Source organism: Octopus bimaculoides, chromosome 28 (assembly GCF_046866305.1).
Source record: "Octopus bimaculoides isolate indiv1 chromosome 28, ASM4686630v1, whole genome shotgun sequence".
NCBI lineage: Eukaryota > Metazoa > Mollusca > Cephalopoda > Octopoda > Octopodidae > Octopus > Octopus bimaculoides.
The window spans coordinates 14,343,706-14,358,890 of NC_142955.1; the positions used below are offsets into that span (position 1 = coordinate 14,343,706).

The window sequence follows — 15,185 nt, forward strand, 5'->3', positions numbered from 1 at the left end:
CGTTTGTCAAGCGATGGTGGGGAGACAAACACAGACACAAATAACAAATACACACACACATGTATATATACGACGGGCTTCTTTCAGTTTCCGTCTACCAGATCCACTCACAAGGCTTTGGTCGGACTGAGGCAATAGTAAAAGATACTTGCCCAAGGTGCCACGCAGTGGGACTGAATCCGGAACCATGTGGTTGGTAAGCAAGCTACTTACCACAGAGCCTGTGTGTGTGTGTGTGTGTGTGTGTGTGTATGTGTGTGTGTGTGTGTGTGTGTGTGTGTGTGTATTATGTGGTGTGTGTGTGTGTGTGTGTGTATGTGTATTGTAGCAAAAGGAAGAGAATGAAGATGACAAGATACAAGACAAGAAATGAATGAAAGAAACGAAAAGACAAAATGGAGTTTCATTGGAACTTTTATTAAAATCTGTTTTTAATCGATTTTTTTATTTGGAAAATATTGATGTTCGTCTTCTCTCTTGAGGAAAGCTGGTCAAATTCTGATTAAAAACTTCCGCCATCTGGAAACGAGAAATGGTGAAGATATTAAAAAAGAGAGAGAAATGTAATATATGTCAAAAATACTGCTCCAGCTTGGCCAGAGTTATGTCTAATTAGAGCAATGACAGAATTATTAAGTGTGTGTGTGTGTGTATGTGTGTTTGTATGTGTTGCTGGTTTCTGTTTTAAGACTAGGTCAGCAGACATATAATCAAAGGTATTCCACTTGTGACCACCACCACCAACACTATCACCTGATCATCATTATTACTCCTACCACCATCACCACCACCACCACCGTCACCACAATATCATCCTTACTGTTCTATTTCTCTCTTATTTGTTTGCTGGTTTCAATCATTGTGGCCACACTGGAGCACCGCCTTCAGTAGCTTTTGACTGATATTTTCTCATTTATTTCCCAACCAGTCTTATAATTATTCTTTCTCTCTGTCACAAGATACATGCACACACACACACACACACACACACACACACACACACACACACACACACACACACACATATATATATATGTATTCTTTCTGTGTTTTGCCCGCTGATCTTAAACAAGTCTGTCTACTTACAACACACTTTCGGTACTGTGACCGGTACATCTTTATAGGAACATTGGTCAATGTAATACATTGAAACATCGCAAAGGGTGTTGACCGGTGACCACTCGTCCACTTCTAAGGCGCACATGTGGTAGAAAGGCTCTGATGACACCTGTACAAAGATATAGAAACAACAAAACCGGTGAGAATTATTCAACACTAGCTGAAAAGCTGCCCCACAGGGCAGCTTTTAAGCTAGCTCCTGTAGAGGGCTCTTCATTAGGCCTTGGGCCCAACAATAATACTTCATGCATTGAGTACATATTAAATTTTATTCAACTTGAACAATATTTTTTAGGCATTGAACAATTTTCATCAAAACAATGATATAATTTGTCGACTTCAAACTCATTGCAAAGCTGCATGATAACAATACTACCACCATCGCCACCACATCTGCCATACACACACCGTTCAGACTACCTACTGACGCCACCACCATCAGAACCTTTGACTTCGTCACCTTCCCCTCCACCACCATCACCATTGTTTTTCACATCGCTTACTCTCACCGACATCCCTAATCGCTTCGGCCTCCGCCGCAACCACCACTGCCATCACAACCACCATCGTCACCGCCGCTTCCACCTCTAACACAACTACAGCCCATACTATTACTATCGCCCCATTACGATCACAAAAAGTCCAAATGTGTGTGTAAAGGAATTCAATGTTCAGTACGTTCGTTTAGTATGGTAGTTCTGTATGTTGGTTCAATGTTCAGCCCCTCTTTCTCTCACATACTCACTCTTTCTCCCTCTCTTATTATTACTCCAATTGCCACCATCAACACAACTACTTTTAATAAAACATCATCAACTCTCCCTAAATTTCTTTGTCTCTCTTTATCTCCCTCTTTTTTCTTTCTTTCTTTCTCTCTCTCTTTCTCTCTCTCTCTCTCTCTCTCTCTCTCTCTGTCTCCGCCACCATCCTCACCGTCTCTATGCCTACTATTACTCTCACCCCAACATTAGCAATAATAGAAGTGTCATTGAACAGTGAGAGAAGGGGTCAAAGCGGGACACACTGACACACAGAAATTAGTTTTCGCATTTATTATACTAGATGACTTGAAATAATCGAAATGATTTCGGGTAATTATTGCACAATATCAGTTGTGTTTGAATGTGAGTGCATGCTTCTTTATCCTACTCGATTTGTCGACTTCTTCCTTCATTCTGATTTTATATCTGTCATTCTTTTGTCTCTAGTCCTACAAGACATTTTCATTTTCTTTTGTGTTACTCATATTCATCTGTCTGACAGACGCACGGCAGTTTTTGCTCCATATGTATAATCATCATAATAATTTAATTTTGTCTTTGCTTTCGTCATTGTCATCTACATTCGTTAGCTATTCCCAGAGGCTTTTTGCTATAGGCTCCACCAAAAAGTGAAAAATATTAACGATAACGGCGCGAAATTGTAATGATCTTTTGTTGACTGAGGAATTAGCTACAAATTTTCCCTTAGTTATGTTTTTATTAAATCTTTGAAATATTGTTTATGTAATGCCATGTAATCCTTATATATATAGGTGCAGGTGTGAGTGGATATGGTAGACGGAAACTGAAAGAAGCCTGTCATATATATGTAGTAATATATATATATATTTGTGTGTATTTTTGTGTCTGTATTTTTCCCTCCCCCACCACCGCTTGACAATTGGTGTTACTGTATTTACGTTCCTGTAACTTAGTGAATCAGAAAAAAAGACTGATAGAATAACTACTAGGCTTTAAAAAATAAGCCCTGGGGGTCAATTTCGTCGACTAAAACCTTTCAGGCTGGTGCCCTAGCAAAACCACAATAAAATGATCGAAACAAGTAAAAGATAAAAGATATTTGTTTGTATGCAAACCCAGAATATGTAACAAGTGTTTTATATTTTTTATTATATGCCGGACACGTGTTCCAGTAAAATTACTGGTGTTATTACATAATGGATGCTCTTCAGGTGGCCCCAGCACTGGTGAGGTGACCAAGTAGCCACAAGACAAGAACCCCTCAACCGAGCAGGGTATAGAATGGAGTGATAAGAAACTAGGACAGAGGAACAGGAGTAGGTGTCTTGCTGAAAACAGTTTAATACATATATGAATATATATACATATATGAATATATATATATATATATATGAATATATATATATATATATGTGTGTGTGTGTGTGTGTGTGTGTGTGTGTGTGTGTGTGTGTGTGTGTGCGTGTGTGTGTGTGCGTGTGTGTGTGTGTGTGTGTGTGTGCGCGTGCGTGCGTGTGTGTGTGCGTGTGTGTGTGTGTGAAAGGCAATAATATCAGGAACGTTATTCTTCGTTTTACAAGTCATCATAGAGTCACTTTCTAAAATAATTTACCTGTTTAAAGCAATGTCGGAACGGTGAAATAGAATCCAAGAATATTTCCGAACAAAGGTAGCTGTCCTTCACATCGTGCTGAATTGCGACATCTCGGGATCTGCAGCCTCTTTCCTCTGTCCAAGAATTGACAAACTCTTCCAGGCTCCTTCTACGCAACGCATTATTCGGAACCATGTCATCGAATTGTTCATTGTTGTAAGAACCGAACAGACCTCCGACTCGATTGAAGAACCACCCACTGATCTCGAGGGTGACAAGTTCAATCTTCGTGTTGAACCTGATGTTGTAGCCACGTTTGTTTTCAAGGATATAAGTGTCGCCTTCTCGGTAAATGTGTGTGTAATATTTAGTGAATGGCAGTTGAACCTCAGAGCCTGAAGCAGTGACCTGTCAAAGATATAATAATAATAATAATAATAATAATAATAATAATAATAATAAAAGCTAATAAACCGGATATTATTATAAAAGATCAGACAAAGAAGACGTGTTTATTAATTGACATGAGTATTCCCTCTGATCATGATATAGCGGCGAAAGAATTTGACAAGATCAGTAAATATAAAGACTTGCTAATAGAAATTGAAAAAAATGTGGCACCTCAAGGCGACTACCATACCAGTGATTGTAGGATCTCTAGGAATGATAAAAAAAGGTACTGAAACCTATTTGAAAATGATACCAGGCTTACCATCCCTACAGGAAGTGCAAAAAATCGTGCTAACTGGAACGACTCATGTACTGAGAAGAGCATTATCGCTGTGAAAACAACATTCATTCGTGAATTTATTTATTTATTAATTTTTTTTATATACATGTTTTACCTGTGAATTTGTGTGTGTAAACTGGGGATGCATACAACGAGTTTCTCTGCCCTAGGTGTACGGAAAACACTCGGCGAGAAATGGAAGAAAATTTGAAGAAAGAAGAAAAAAAACAACAACATAATAATAATAATAATAATAATAATAATAATAATAATAATAATAATAATACTCCAGTGTCACTTTGATGGCATGCCCTACTCTCTCACTCAATAATAATAATAATAATAATAATAATAATAATAATAATAATAATAATAATAATAATAATAATAAGCCTTTGTTTCAATTAATTTCGAAAGAAATGAAGAGTTTAATAAAATAATTTTGTCATCATAAAGCTGGTGTTTGGAACATAGATTAAAATGGAATTTTGATGGAAGGCTTTAGTTAAGAACTCTTTAAAATAGGAAGTTTGTATCCTAGAAGTAGGTTGGTATTGAAAGAATTAAAGCAGTAGGTTTAAATATTTTTTGAAGAGTTTTCAGTAACTATTTTAATCAGAACAGACAAGAAACCAAATCGATCATCTCTGATAAAACCTATAAAAGCCCGACCCATGTACAATGGTGTGAATGTTCTGTATTTTTACCTTGCCATTGGAATAAATAGTAAAAACATTTGAGCTTGAGTCTGTGATCGTTATGTATGTCATCTTTTTCTGATACTCATCAAACTTGGCGACCGCCTTGAAGTTCTTTTTCGCCTCGGCCAAGGTATAACTGCAAGATCCTTGGAAGTCATAATGGTATCCGTCGAATGTGGTTACATGTTTGTCTTTAAAGAGGCTGGCTTGGGCTGTACATTAGAGAGAAAAAAACAGACATACAGAAACACACTTAACACAACACAATCAACCAAGTGCTTATTTTACAGCCGGGATTTTAATTTTGACACAAGGCCAGCAAATTTCAGCAGAAGAGAAGTTGATTACATTGACCCCAGTATGCCACTGGTACTTATTTTATCGATTCTGGAAGAACGAAAGGTAATTTGGCGGAATTTGAACTGAGAATATAAAGCTGGGAAAAATGCGGTCAAATACATTTTCTGGCAGCACCCAATAATGATTCTGCCAGCTCACTTCCTTAATAGTAATAGCCAGAACAACAACAATGATAATAATAATAATAATAATAATAATAATAATGGTTTCAAACTTTGGAACGAGGCCAGCAAGTTCGAGGGGAGTGGGGCGAGTCAATTACAACGACTCCCGAGTGTGCAACTGATACTTATTTTATTGCAAGGTGGCCTTGGCAGAATTTGAACTCAGAACATAAAGATGGGAGAAGTACTACAAAGTATATGATCCATTGTGCCAACCATTCTGTCAGCTCGCTGCCTTAATAATAATAATAATAATAATAATAATAATAATAATAATAATAATAACTGGCTGGACCCTTGAAAAATTCACGGAAAATATAAAAAATGTAATATCCGGTTTATTAGCTTTTATTATTATTATTATTATTATTATTATTATTATTATTATTATTATTATTATTATTATTGTATGCTGGTGCCATGAGAAATGTTTCTATATTGTGATAGTTACAAAATATAGAAAGAAGTGTATATAATCCAACCAAAATATCTCTGTTACGCAAACGTTAACAGAATTACAATTTAGCCTTAAAATACATCGTACATATTCAGAGAACCCTCTTCGTTTAGAGGTAGGGAACGTTTTTTCTCGTATTCTTTCATTCTTTTACTTGTTTCAGTCAATTGACTGTGGCCATGTTGGAACACCGCCCTTTAGCCGAAGAAATCGATCCTTGGACTTATTCCCCGTAAGGTTGGTGCTTATTTTATCAGTCACTTCTGCCGAGCAGCTAGGTTACGGGGACGCAAACACACCAACATCAGTTGTCAAGCGATGGTGGTGTGGGAGAAACAGACATACACACACACACAAACACACACACACACACACACACACACACACACACACACACACACACACACACACACACACACACACACACACATGACGGTCTTCTTTCAGTTTCCGTCTACCAAATCTGTTCACAAGGGAAGACACTCTTTAAAGTATAGAGTTGAATTTCGTGTAGCCACCTGTTGGCAACTTCTCTCCCCCACCCATATTGTAGGGGGTGTTACCTATTTTCCTGGGCTCTTTTCACAGCTATAATCCGTTCTAAATTTGCTTTAGTTTTTGTATGAAAAAAAAGTGAAGGGAGGAGGGGGGTCACTCTTTCCAACTAAAAGATATGAAGAACTATGAAAGGAGGCGAATAAGTACCGGGGGTGGGGGAAAAGAAGAAAGAACTCACACTCGACCATTGTCATCGGAGCATTGGGTTCAATACTACTCAATCAGAAAAAAAAAACAGCTGAAAAACTTAGAGATCCCCTACAATCTAGATGTATTGCAAAAGACTTGTACACATATTGTGTAAAGTACTGTCTGTCTGAGGTCCTTGTTGTGACTTGACAAACAGTACAAAACCCCGGTAGACACAATATCTTCAATCAGCAACCTCATGACATTATATACTGTGCGACGTCTATAATAATAATAATAATAATAATAATAATAATAATAATAATAATAATAATAATAATAATAATAATAATAGTAAGCCCGCTACGCATGCAAGACTCCAGGAGCTCCAGCAAAATCTGTGATACAAAGATAATAATAATAATAATAATAATAACAACAACAATGATAATGATGATAATAATAATAATAATTATAATAATAATAACAAACAGCTTACCTTTGAATGGTGGCAACCAGTTATTAACATCGGAACTTGGTTTTATATCGTAATAAATATCAAAGAAACCCCAGTTTATATATACACTGTCCCCTAGAAAGACCATATTCATTGAGGCCCCTGAAGAATATTCTGAAATCTTTTGGAGTAACTCTGTTGATCTGTCATCGATGAGTGCCATGAAAACTCCTTTAGCCGGATTAAATTCCATGTAACTGAGACTCGGCTGGATTAATGAGTCTTTTATGTAGTTTATTTTATATCTCAAGCGGTCGAAAATCATGTTGTTGAATGATATTAGAATTTCGGATGGTCTCCAGTATTCCAGGGCCCATAGCAGCTGTGGGGAGAGGAAACAGAAAAAAAAGGATAGAATGGTTGAAAAATCCATAATAAATACATAGAAAGAAACAGACATGGCTGTGTGGTTAAGAAGCTGATTTTGCAACCATATGGTTTCAGGTTCAGTTCCACTGTATGTTACCTTGGGCAAGTGTCTTTTACTATAGCCCACAGTTAACCAATACCTTGAAAGTGTATTTGGTGTATGGAAACTTTGTGGAAGCTTATCATATGTGTGTGTGTGTGCGTCCAACCACGTTACAACCGGTGTGGGTTTGTTCACGTCCCCCTAACTTAGCATATCGGCAAAAATTCCCCGTTAAGATAAATACCAAATCGAAACAAGCAGAAGATATAATATATATATATATATATATATATATATATATATATATATATATATATCATCGTAAATATACAGGGATTAGCATTGAGTTGCTTCTCCAACATACTGAAAATTTAGAAATAGCAGTCAAAAAACTACTGATTCTAAACTACAAATTTTTCTCTAAATGGATGGCGATATTTATGGCGCACATAGAACAAAAAACCAGAGTGAAAAGCAAAAAACAAACCTGCCTTTAGTTAATTGGATACGAACGTTTCGCGGTTAAGATATTAATCTATTCCGTCTCATCAGCCCAATATTCTGATAAATCTGAAAGTGTCTCTAAAAAAATTCACGGTAATTTCTGGCCATGCGACGCCAAAAATCAACGAGAAGAAAAGGCACTTACGAATTCATCGGCTAGCGAGTTCAGGCATCCCATCTCAAAAGAAATCCATTCCATGTGCGTCACAAAATAGTCCCGTATGAAAAAAAGTCCCGTGTGAAGGGACTACGGTTTAACCATCTAACTTAGAGGTATCAAATATAAATTATACAAGAATAAGGGCAGGGAATCGTCAATTAGTAATAGAATTAATAATTAACAATTTTGCCAAGTAGTTCAATATGAAAAAAACCTTTATCGGTAAAATCATTTATCATCGTAAATATACAGGGATTAGCATTGAGTTGCTTCTCCAACATACTGAAAATTTAGAAATAGCAGTCAAAAAACTACTGATTCTAAACTACAAATTTTTCTCTAAATGGATGGCGATATTTATGGCGCACATAGAACAAAAAACCAGAGTGAAAAGCAAAAAACAAACCTGCCTTTAGTTAATTGGATACGAACGTTTCGCGGTTAAGATATTAATCTATTCCGTCTCATCAGCCCAATATTCTGATAAATCTGAAAGTGTCTCTAAAAAAATTCATGGTAATTTGATAAATGATTTTACCGATAAAGGTTTTTTTCATACTGAACTACTTGGCAAAATTGTTAATTATTAATTCTATTACTAATTGACGATTCCCTGCCCTTATTCTTGTATAATATATATATATATATATATATATATATATATATATATATATATATATATATATATATATATATATATATATATATACATATGTATGTGGGTGCGTGCGTGTGTGTGTTAAATAAAATGAGACAACAAAACTAAGTTCAATAAAGAGTTATTTTGGAAAAGGATGGATATATTGAACTCTATAATGAATTCTACTGATAACTCCTTATCTTCAGTTCTACTATTTCCCTCTTGTTAACTCTCTCATATCGTCTCTGATGAAGGGATATCCCTAATATCCCAGAAACAGCTGTAAGACTACATTTCTCTTTATACATGACCTATAAATTCCACACAGCCTTGGTTCTGTTGTCTCATTTTATTTAACATATGCATGCTCACACAATACCGCATTAGACTCTTCACTCGTATTATTATCGAACCGAGAGTCTAACTACGGTCCTCCCGTAGCACTTGCATAGCCTTACCTAACATCTTGGGTTCTATGGCTACCAATACCTATACACACACACACACACATACACACGCACACACACACACACACACACACACACACACACACACACACACACACACATATATATATATATATATATACATATATATATATGTATACACACACACACACACACACACACATATATATATATATATGTTACCATGGTACTTGCATGAAAAACAGACATGAAATGTTGATGATATACATAGTATGTGTACTAATGTATGCACAAATATGTCTGTGTATATGTATGAGTATGCATATGTGAATGTATGCGTGTGAGAGAGGTCTTTTAGACAACACTCTTGTGTCATACCTTCTTTCATTCAATTAGTCTGGAACAACCCACGAAAGGACATTTTTGAAAGTTGCTCCGTAACTTCTAATTTACACAATCCTTTGACACTTCCTGGTGCCTCCAGCCCATCTTCAAATCATTTCATAGACGGAAGGGTGTCTTCGATAAACCTACCTCTTTAAAGGCATCCTTGGGAAACTTGAGCAACCTGTAAACTGTACTTTGATCGTCCGAGGAAAATACATGCGACATTTTGTAGAAAGCGTTGTCAAGAGATTCAGAGATCGCATATACATATTCTAAGGGAGATAAATGAGTTATGGTGGTTGAGAGTCATAATAGCAAAACTTAAGACACATCGTATACAAAATGCACCGTACACAAGACATACATTGCATTAGCTATATCATATGTAAGAAATATAATACAAAAGGCACATCGTACACAACACACATCATACACAGATGCATCATACACAAAGTACATCATACAAAAGACACATCATGTTACATCAGATACATCAATCATGAGACATCATACACAAGATATATCACGTATAAGACACATCATACACATATGACGCCTCATGCATAAGATATATCATACACACCACACATCATACACAAAACACATTATATATAAGGCACATAAAACAATATACAAGATCATACACAAGTTGAAAGTAATTGTCAAATACATAACATCATACAGAAAACGAGAGACATTGTCAAACACAAAAGCTATCATATACAAAAGAAAACATTATCAAACACAAGACAACATAATATTCAGTGACTGAGTCGTTGTCAAATATGACAGTCAACATACATCAAGCAAGAATCATTGCCAAAAATGAGAGTTATCACAATTCATATCAACTGAGATGGGCACATTAGATAATATAGTCAGATACGCCATGCCTGAAGGAAGAGGTGGTCATGGCTGGAACTCATTTGATCACATCACAGGTCTACTAGAACAAGGAGTGACCTGGTGCTAACCAACAACAACAACAATAACTCACCTCTTATAATGGTGAAGAATTCACTGATATGTAAGTTGATATCGTCTTGCAGAAAGGAGAGGTATTCGATGGCAAGGTTGTAGTGTTCCTCGATCATCTCACCTATATCGATCAGGTATTGCTCGAATATCTGTAAGAAAGAAAGAGAGAAAGTTAATACTTGATGGACACATCGTCGTCAACATCATCATCAGTGTTTAACTTTCATTTTCCATGCTGGTATGGGTTGGATGGTTTGCTTGAAACCAATAAACCAGACGACTGCACAACACCTCAGTGTCTGCTTTCACATGGTTTCTAACGATGGCTGCCTTTCCTAACACTAATTACTTTAGGGAGTGTAGTATGGGTGCTTTTCACAAAACAATATATATATATATATATATATATATATATATATATATATATATATATATATATACAGACATATATACGTACATATAAGGACAAAAAGGAATCATACTGAATTAGTAATGTTATGAAGGAAAGAGGAGACGGACTAACGATAGTTTATGAAGTCAGTCTGCGAAATAAATGACTGAAAAGCGTAGAAATATGAAGCAAAATATCAACAATCAAAAAGGTGTACAATGAAGATAAATATACCAAAGGAAGAAACAGAAGAGAATATAATACTTTAGATGATATCCTTAGAAAACAAAAGGAAAAAGAGAAAGAGAAATCAATATGATACCGAGTTTAAGCTATTTGATTACGTGGCAGGCCTAAAGCGGAATGTTTTTACAGGTACAACAATGCCTTTGCAGACACTGACAGTTTTGAACTTCTCATAATCTGCACTAATTTATAAGAAGAAACTACAAAACCCTATGGTCGCCAGACTAGTTTATTAATATCTTGCACAATACAGTATTAACAAACTCAGATAATTTATACTAATGTATAAGTGTTTATCCAGGGGAAATGGAGCTCTCCAGCCCTGTAAGGCAATTCCTCAAAGAAAAATCCACGCCAATGTAAAGCCTATGCCTTAATAGTCACTGCAGCTGTTTTAGCTGACTGAACCATTGTGGTCAGCCCATTAAGTCTTAAGAATGGGATCGAATTGCATAGACTGATTCTCACTTTAAAACTACAAAGTGTGGACGGGAAGAAATGCCCAGCAGAGCCGACGATCAGTTTACAGAACCACTTAACGGTATACCACTCTTCCTTGTGGTCTTCTTAACAAGATAAACTGCCATCCCAGGTAACTAGCAAGCTTCATATTTGTTTAATGTAGGGTGTGTTGACAGAGGTGACCACCCCTAGTTCAGAAAAATCATTAATTTGGAAAGGCTTTGGAATGTGATAATTGATGTTGTATCTATAATTAAATTCTTCTGATTGGTGGATTCAGTTATGCTTCAGAAGTGACACGAGCCATGGCATTGATAAGCTGCAACTATGATGAAATGTATCTGTCACTCTTATGATCACTTCTGAAGCGATTTTGTTTTCCCTATCTCTGAAGGAACCCCAAATATTTTTAAAGGGTTTTTTCTGAATGGAAAAATTACAGCTTCTGGAATTTAAACGCATATTTTATGTTGTATCGATGTTTTTGTTACAGAGCTACTTCTTGTGCAAAATTCAAATTTATTTTACTTTATTACGATTTTTATTACTTACGGAGTAGATTTCTTTGGCCTCTTCAATATAACTGTCCAATTTTACTTGAAGTTCAACCATCCAATGAGATACAACTTGCTGCCAATATTCCATTTGTTTCTCAAGTTCTTCCACAGCGACTTCATACAAATCCCAGAATTCATTCCAAGCAAGTTTGGCATAGGTGCGGGCGACTTTGTAGTATTTAGATTTCGTGATTTTATTCAGATAGGTGTAAGCTTGTGATTTAATGTCTATCAGTTCGTTACCCAAATACTCAATAACAGGTCTGAAGTCTTCCAAGAGTACGTCCATAGCTGTGACAAATTCCTGGTTTATTTTCTCGACAGCTCTTTCAGTTCTATCTTGAACTTTCTGTCCAAATGTACGCATTTGTGATGTGACGTATTCCTGGAAGAAGAAACCAATAATAATAATAATAATAATAATAATAATAATAATAATAATAATAATAATAATAAAAGGAATATATTCACAGACACGACAGAGCTGGGACCTATATACACTGGAAGCTATGCCAACACTATGGAATAACAACAGAAAAAAGATGGTATAAACACACGCCAGAAAAAGTCACAGAAAACGAGAAAGCAACCATACTCTGGGATATGTCAATACACACAGATAGAGAAATTAAAGCAAATAGACCAGATATAGTTGTCAAAGATCATGAAGAAAAAAAATGCTTTCTAATTGATGTATCAATACCAGCAGATGACAACGTTTCTCTAAAAGAAATGGAAAAACTTTCAAAATACAAAGACCTGGAAATAGTGATAACTCGAATGTGGAATCTAAAAACAGAAGCAATTCCTATCATAGTAGGTACCTTAGGTATAATAAAAAAATATTCAGACAAATACATAACAAAAACACCAAGACTTACAAATATATATAACATACAGAAAATTGCACTATTGGGTACTGCACAAATTCTACGCAAAACACTTTCAATACAGTAAACATAAGAGCACCACAGCAAACTACAGCACATACCCAAGGCGCACAGAGCTGCGCTCGGTAGTGAAGTGAAAGCACGTTATAAAAATAAAACTACTGAACAATAATAATAATAATAAAAACAACCTTAATAATAATACTTGCACAGACTGAGACTGATCCTTAAGTCGAAATTAAACGGACGGAATAACATGGAAGCTATCGACACCTGGGCAGTTTCATTACTTAGATATGGAGCAGAGATAATCACATGAACAGTAGACGAACTAAACAGCTTAAACAGAAAGACAAGGAGGTTGCTGACTAGATATGGGTCGCTTCACACAAAAAGTAACACAGATTTTATGTGCCAAGAAAAAGAGGGGAAGAGGACTTATTGGATGTGAACACAGCATTAGAGCAGAAGAAAACAACATAGCATGGTATGCAACAAAATGCCACAGAACCGTTATTATTAGAAGTAATAAGGTCAGGCTTGTGTAGGATGAAAGATTGCAAAGATAAAGCACTATACAAGAAATTGAAAACGAATGAAACTGAAATTAGGTGGGTAAAGAAAAGAATGCGTGGTCAATTTCATAGGGATGTTGAAGACAGACAGAGAAAAGGATGGCTGTAGATGACTAAAAGTGATTTAAAACCGAAAACAGAAGCTCTAGTCTGTGCTGTCAAAGAGCAAGCACTATGAACAAACTACATAGAATACAGAATAGACAACACATCAGAAAGTGATAAGTGAAGAATCTGTGGACAAAACGGTGAAACCGTATGGCATGTTACCAGCCAATGTATGCCACTATCCCAGAAAGAATATAAAAGATGTCAGGACAATATAGCAAGGCTTGTCCATTGGGCACTTTGCCTCAAGTTTGGACTTGACAGAGCAAAAAAGTGGTACGAACATAAACCCGAAGGCATCATCGAAAATGATAATGCAAAGATCCTATGGGATTTTATGATTCAGTGTGACCATGAGATAGAAAATAGGAAACCAGACATAGTGCTAATTGAGAAAGAAAATAAACGATGCTGGATCATAGATATAGCATGCCTAGCTGACAACATGGTATGCAATAAGGAAGAAAGAAAAGTCGATAGATATGACAGGTTAGCTTGGGAGGTTAAGCAGTTGTAGTCGATGAAAAAGATGGTAGTAGTACCAATAATTGTCGGAGCCCTGGGAACAGTGAGTAAAAATCTTGAGAAGTACATGGAATAAATAGGGGCTGCAATCAGGGTGGAGCACTTGCAGAAAACAGCTCTGCTTGGAACTGCTCGAATACTCCGGGTGGTGCTCGAATACTCCGGGTGGTGCTCGAAAAATAAGGGGTGTTGCTTTAGTTAACTGGTAGTGAACAGCTGACAATGTAGTACATCTCCAGCGTTAGAAGCTGTGCAAGTACAATAATAACAACAACAACAACAACAACAGCAACAACAACAATAATAATAATAATAATAATAATAATAATAATAATAATATACCTAGTGGTGTTGGACAAGGTGCACCAATGTGCTATATAGTTGATTTTGCATGCCCTTCTGACCCACAAAGAGTCAAGAAAAAAGGCGAAATAATAGATGAATACAATCCTCTTAAGTGCGAAATAACCCGGCTATGGAAAATGAAGAAGGTCATAATAGTGCCAATTATTGTTGGGTCAATGGGAACAGCATCAGAGAGGAATATAAAAGAAATTGGAATAGAGTGCCCAGTAGAACTGTTACGAAAGTTTTGCCTCCTTGACACGGCCAAAACAATCAGGAAAGTATTAGATAGCTAAAAAGAAAGGATAAAACTATACAATAGGCTGCAGGTAGCAAGCCCGCTACGCATGTAAGAGTTCAGGAGGTCTTTTTTTTTTTATCTCTCTCTCTCTCTCTCTCTTGTTATATGTATACGCACGCGCGCACACACACACATCATTAATAGGGAAACTCGAGTATGGGATTAACAAAAATAATAATTCCTTTCATTCTAGTTCCATTATCG

General features: G+C 36.2%; 1 protein-coding gene across 1 annotated transcript in view; it reads right to left on the bottom strand.

The window, feature by feature from the left end:
• Positions 1-396: 396 nt before the first annotated feature.
• Positions 397-15,185, bottom strand: part of LOC106883540 (uncharacterized) — a 56,704-nt gene continuing 41,915 nt past the window's right edge. Inside the window, exons 23-30 of the mRNA XM_089344380.1 lie at positions 12,233-12,622; positions 10,601-10,730; positions 9,751-9,875; positions 7,055-7,394; positions 4,894-5,099; positions 3,475-3,864; positions 1,087-1,228; positions 397-519 (exon numbers count right to left, since the gene is read on the bottom strand). Coding sequence (XP_089200506.1) covers positions 503-519; positions 1,087-1,228; positions 3,475-3,864; positions 4,894-5,099; positions 7,055-7,394; positions 9,751-9,875; positions 10,601-10,730; positions 12,233-12,622 — 1,740 coding nt within the window. The 3' untranslated portion in view covers positions 397-502. The remainder of the gene's footprint in view (positions 520-1,086; positions 1,229-3,474; positions 3,865-4,893; positions 5,100-7,054; positions 7,395-9,750; positions 9,876-10,600; positions 10,731-12,232; positions 12,623-15,185) is intronic.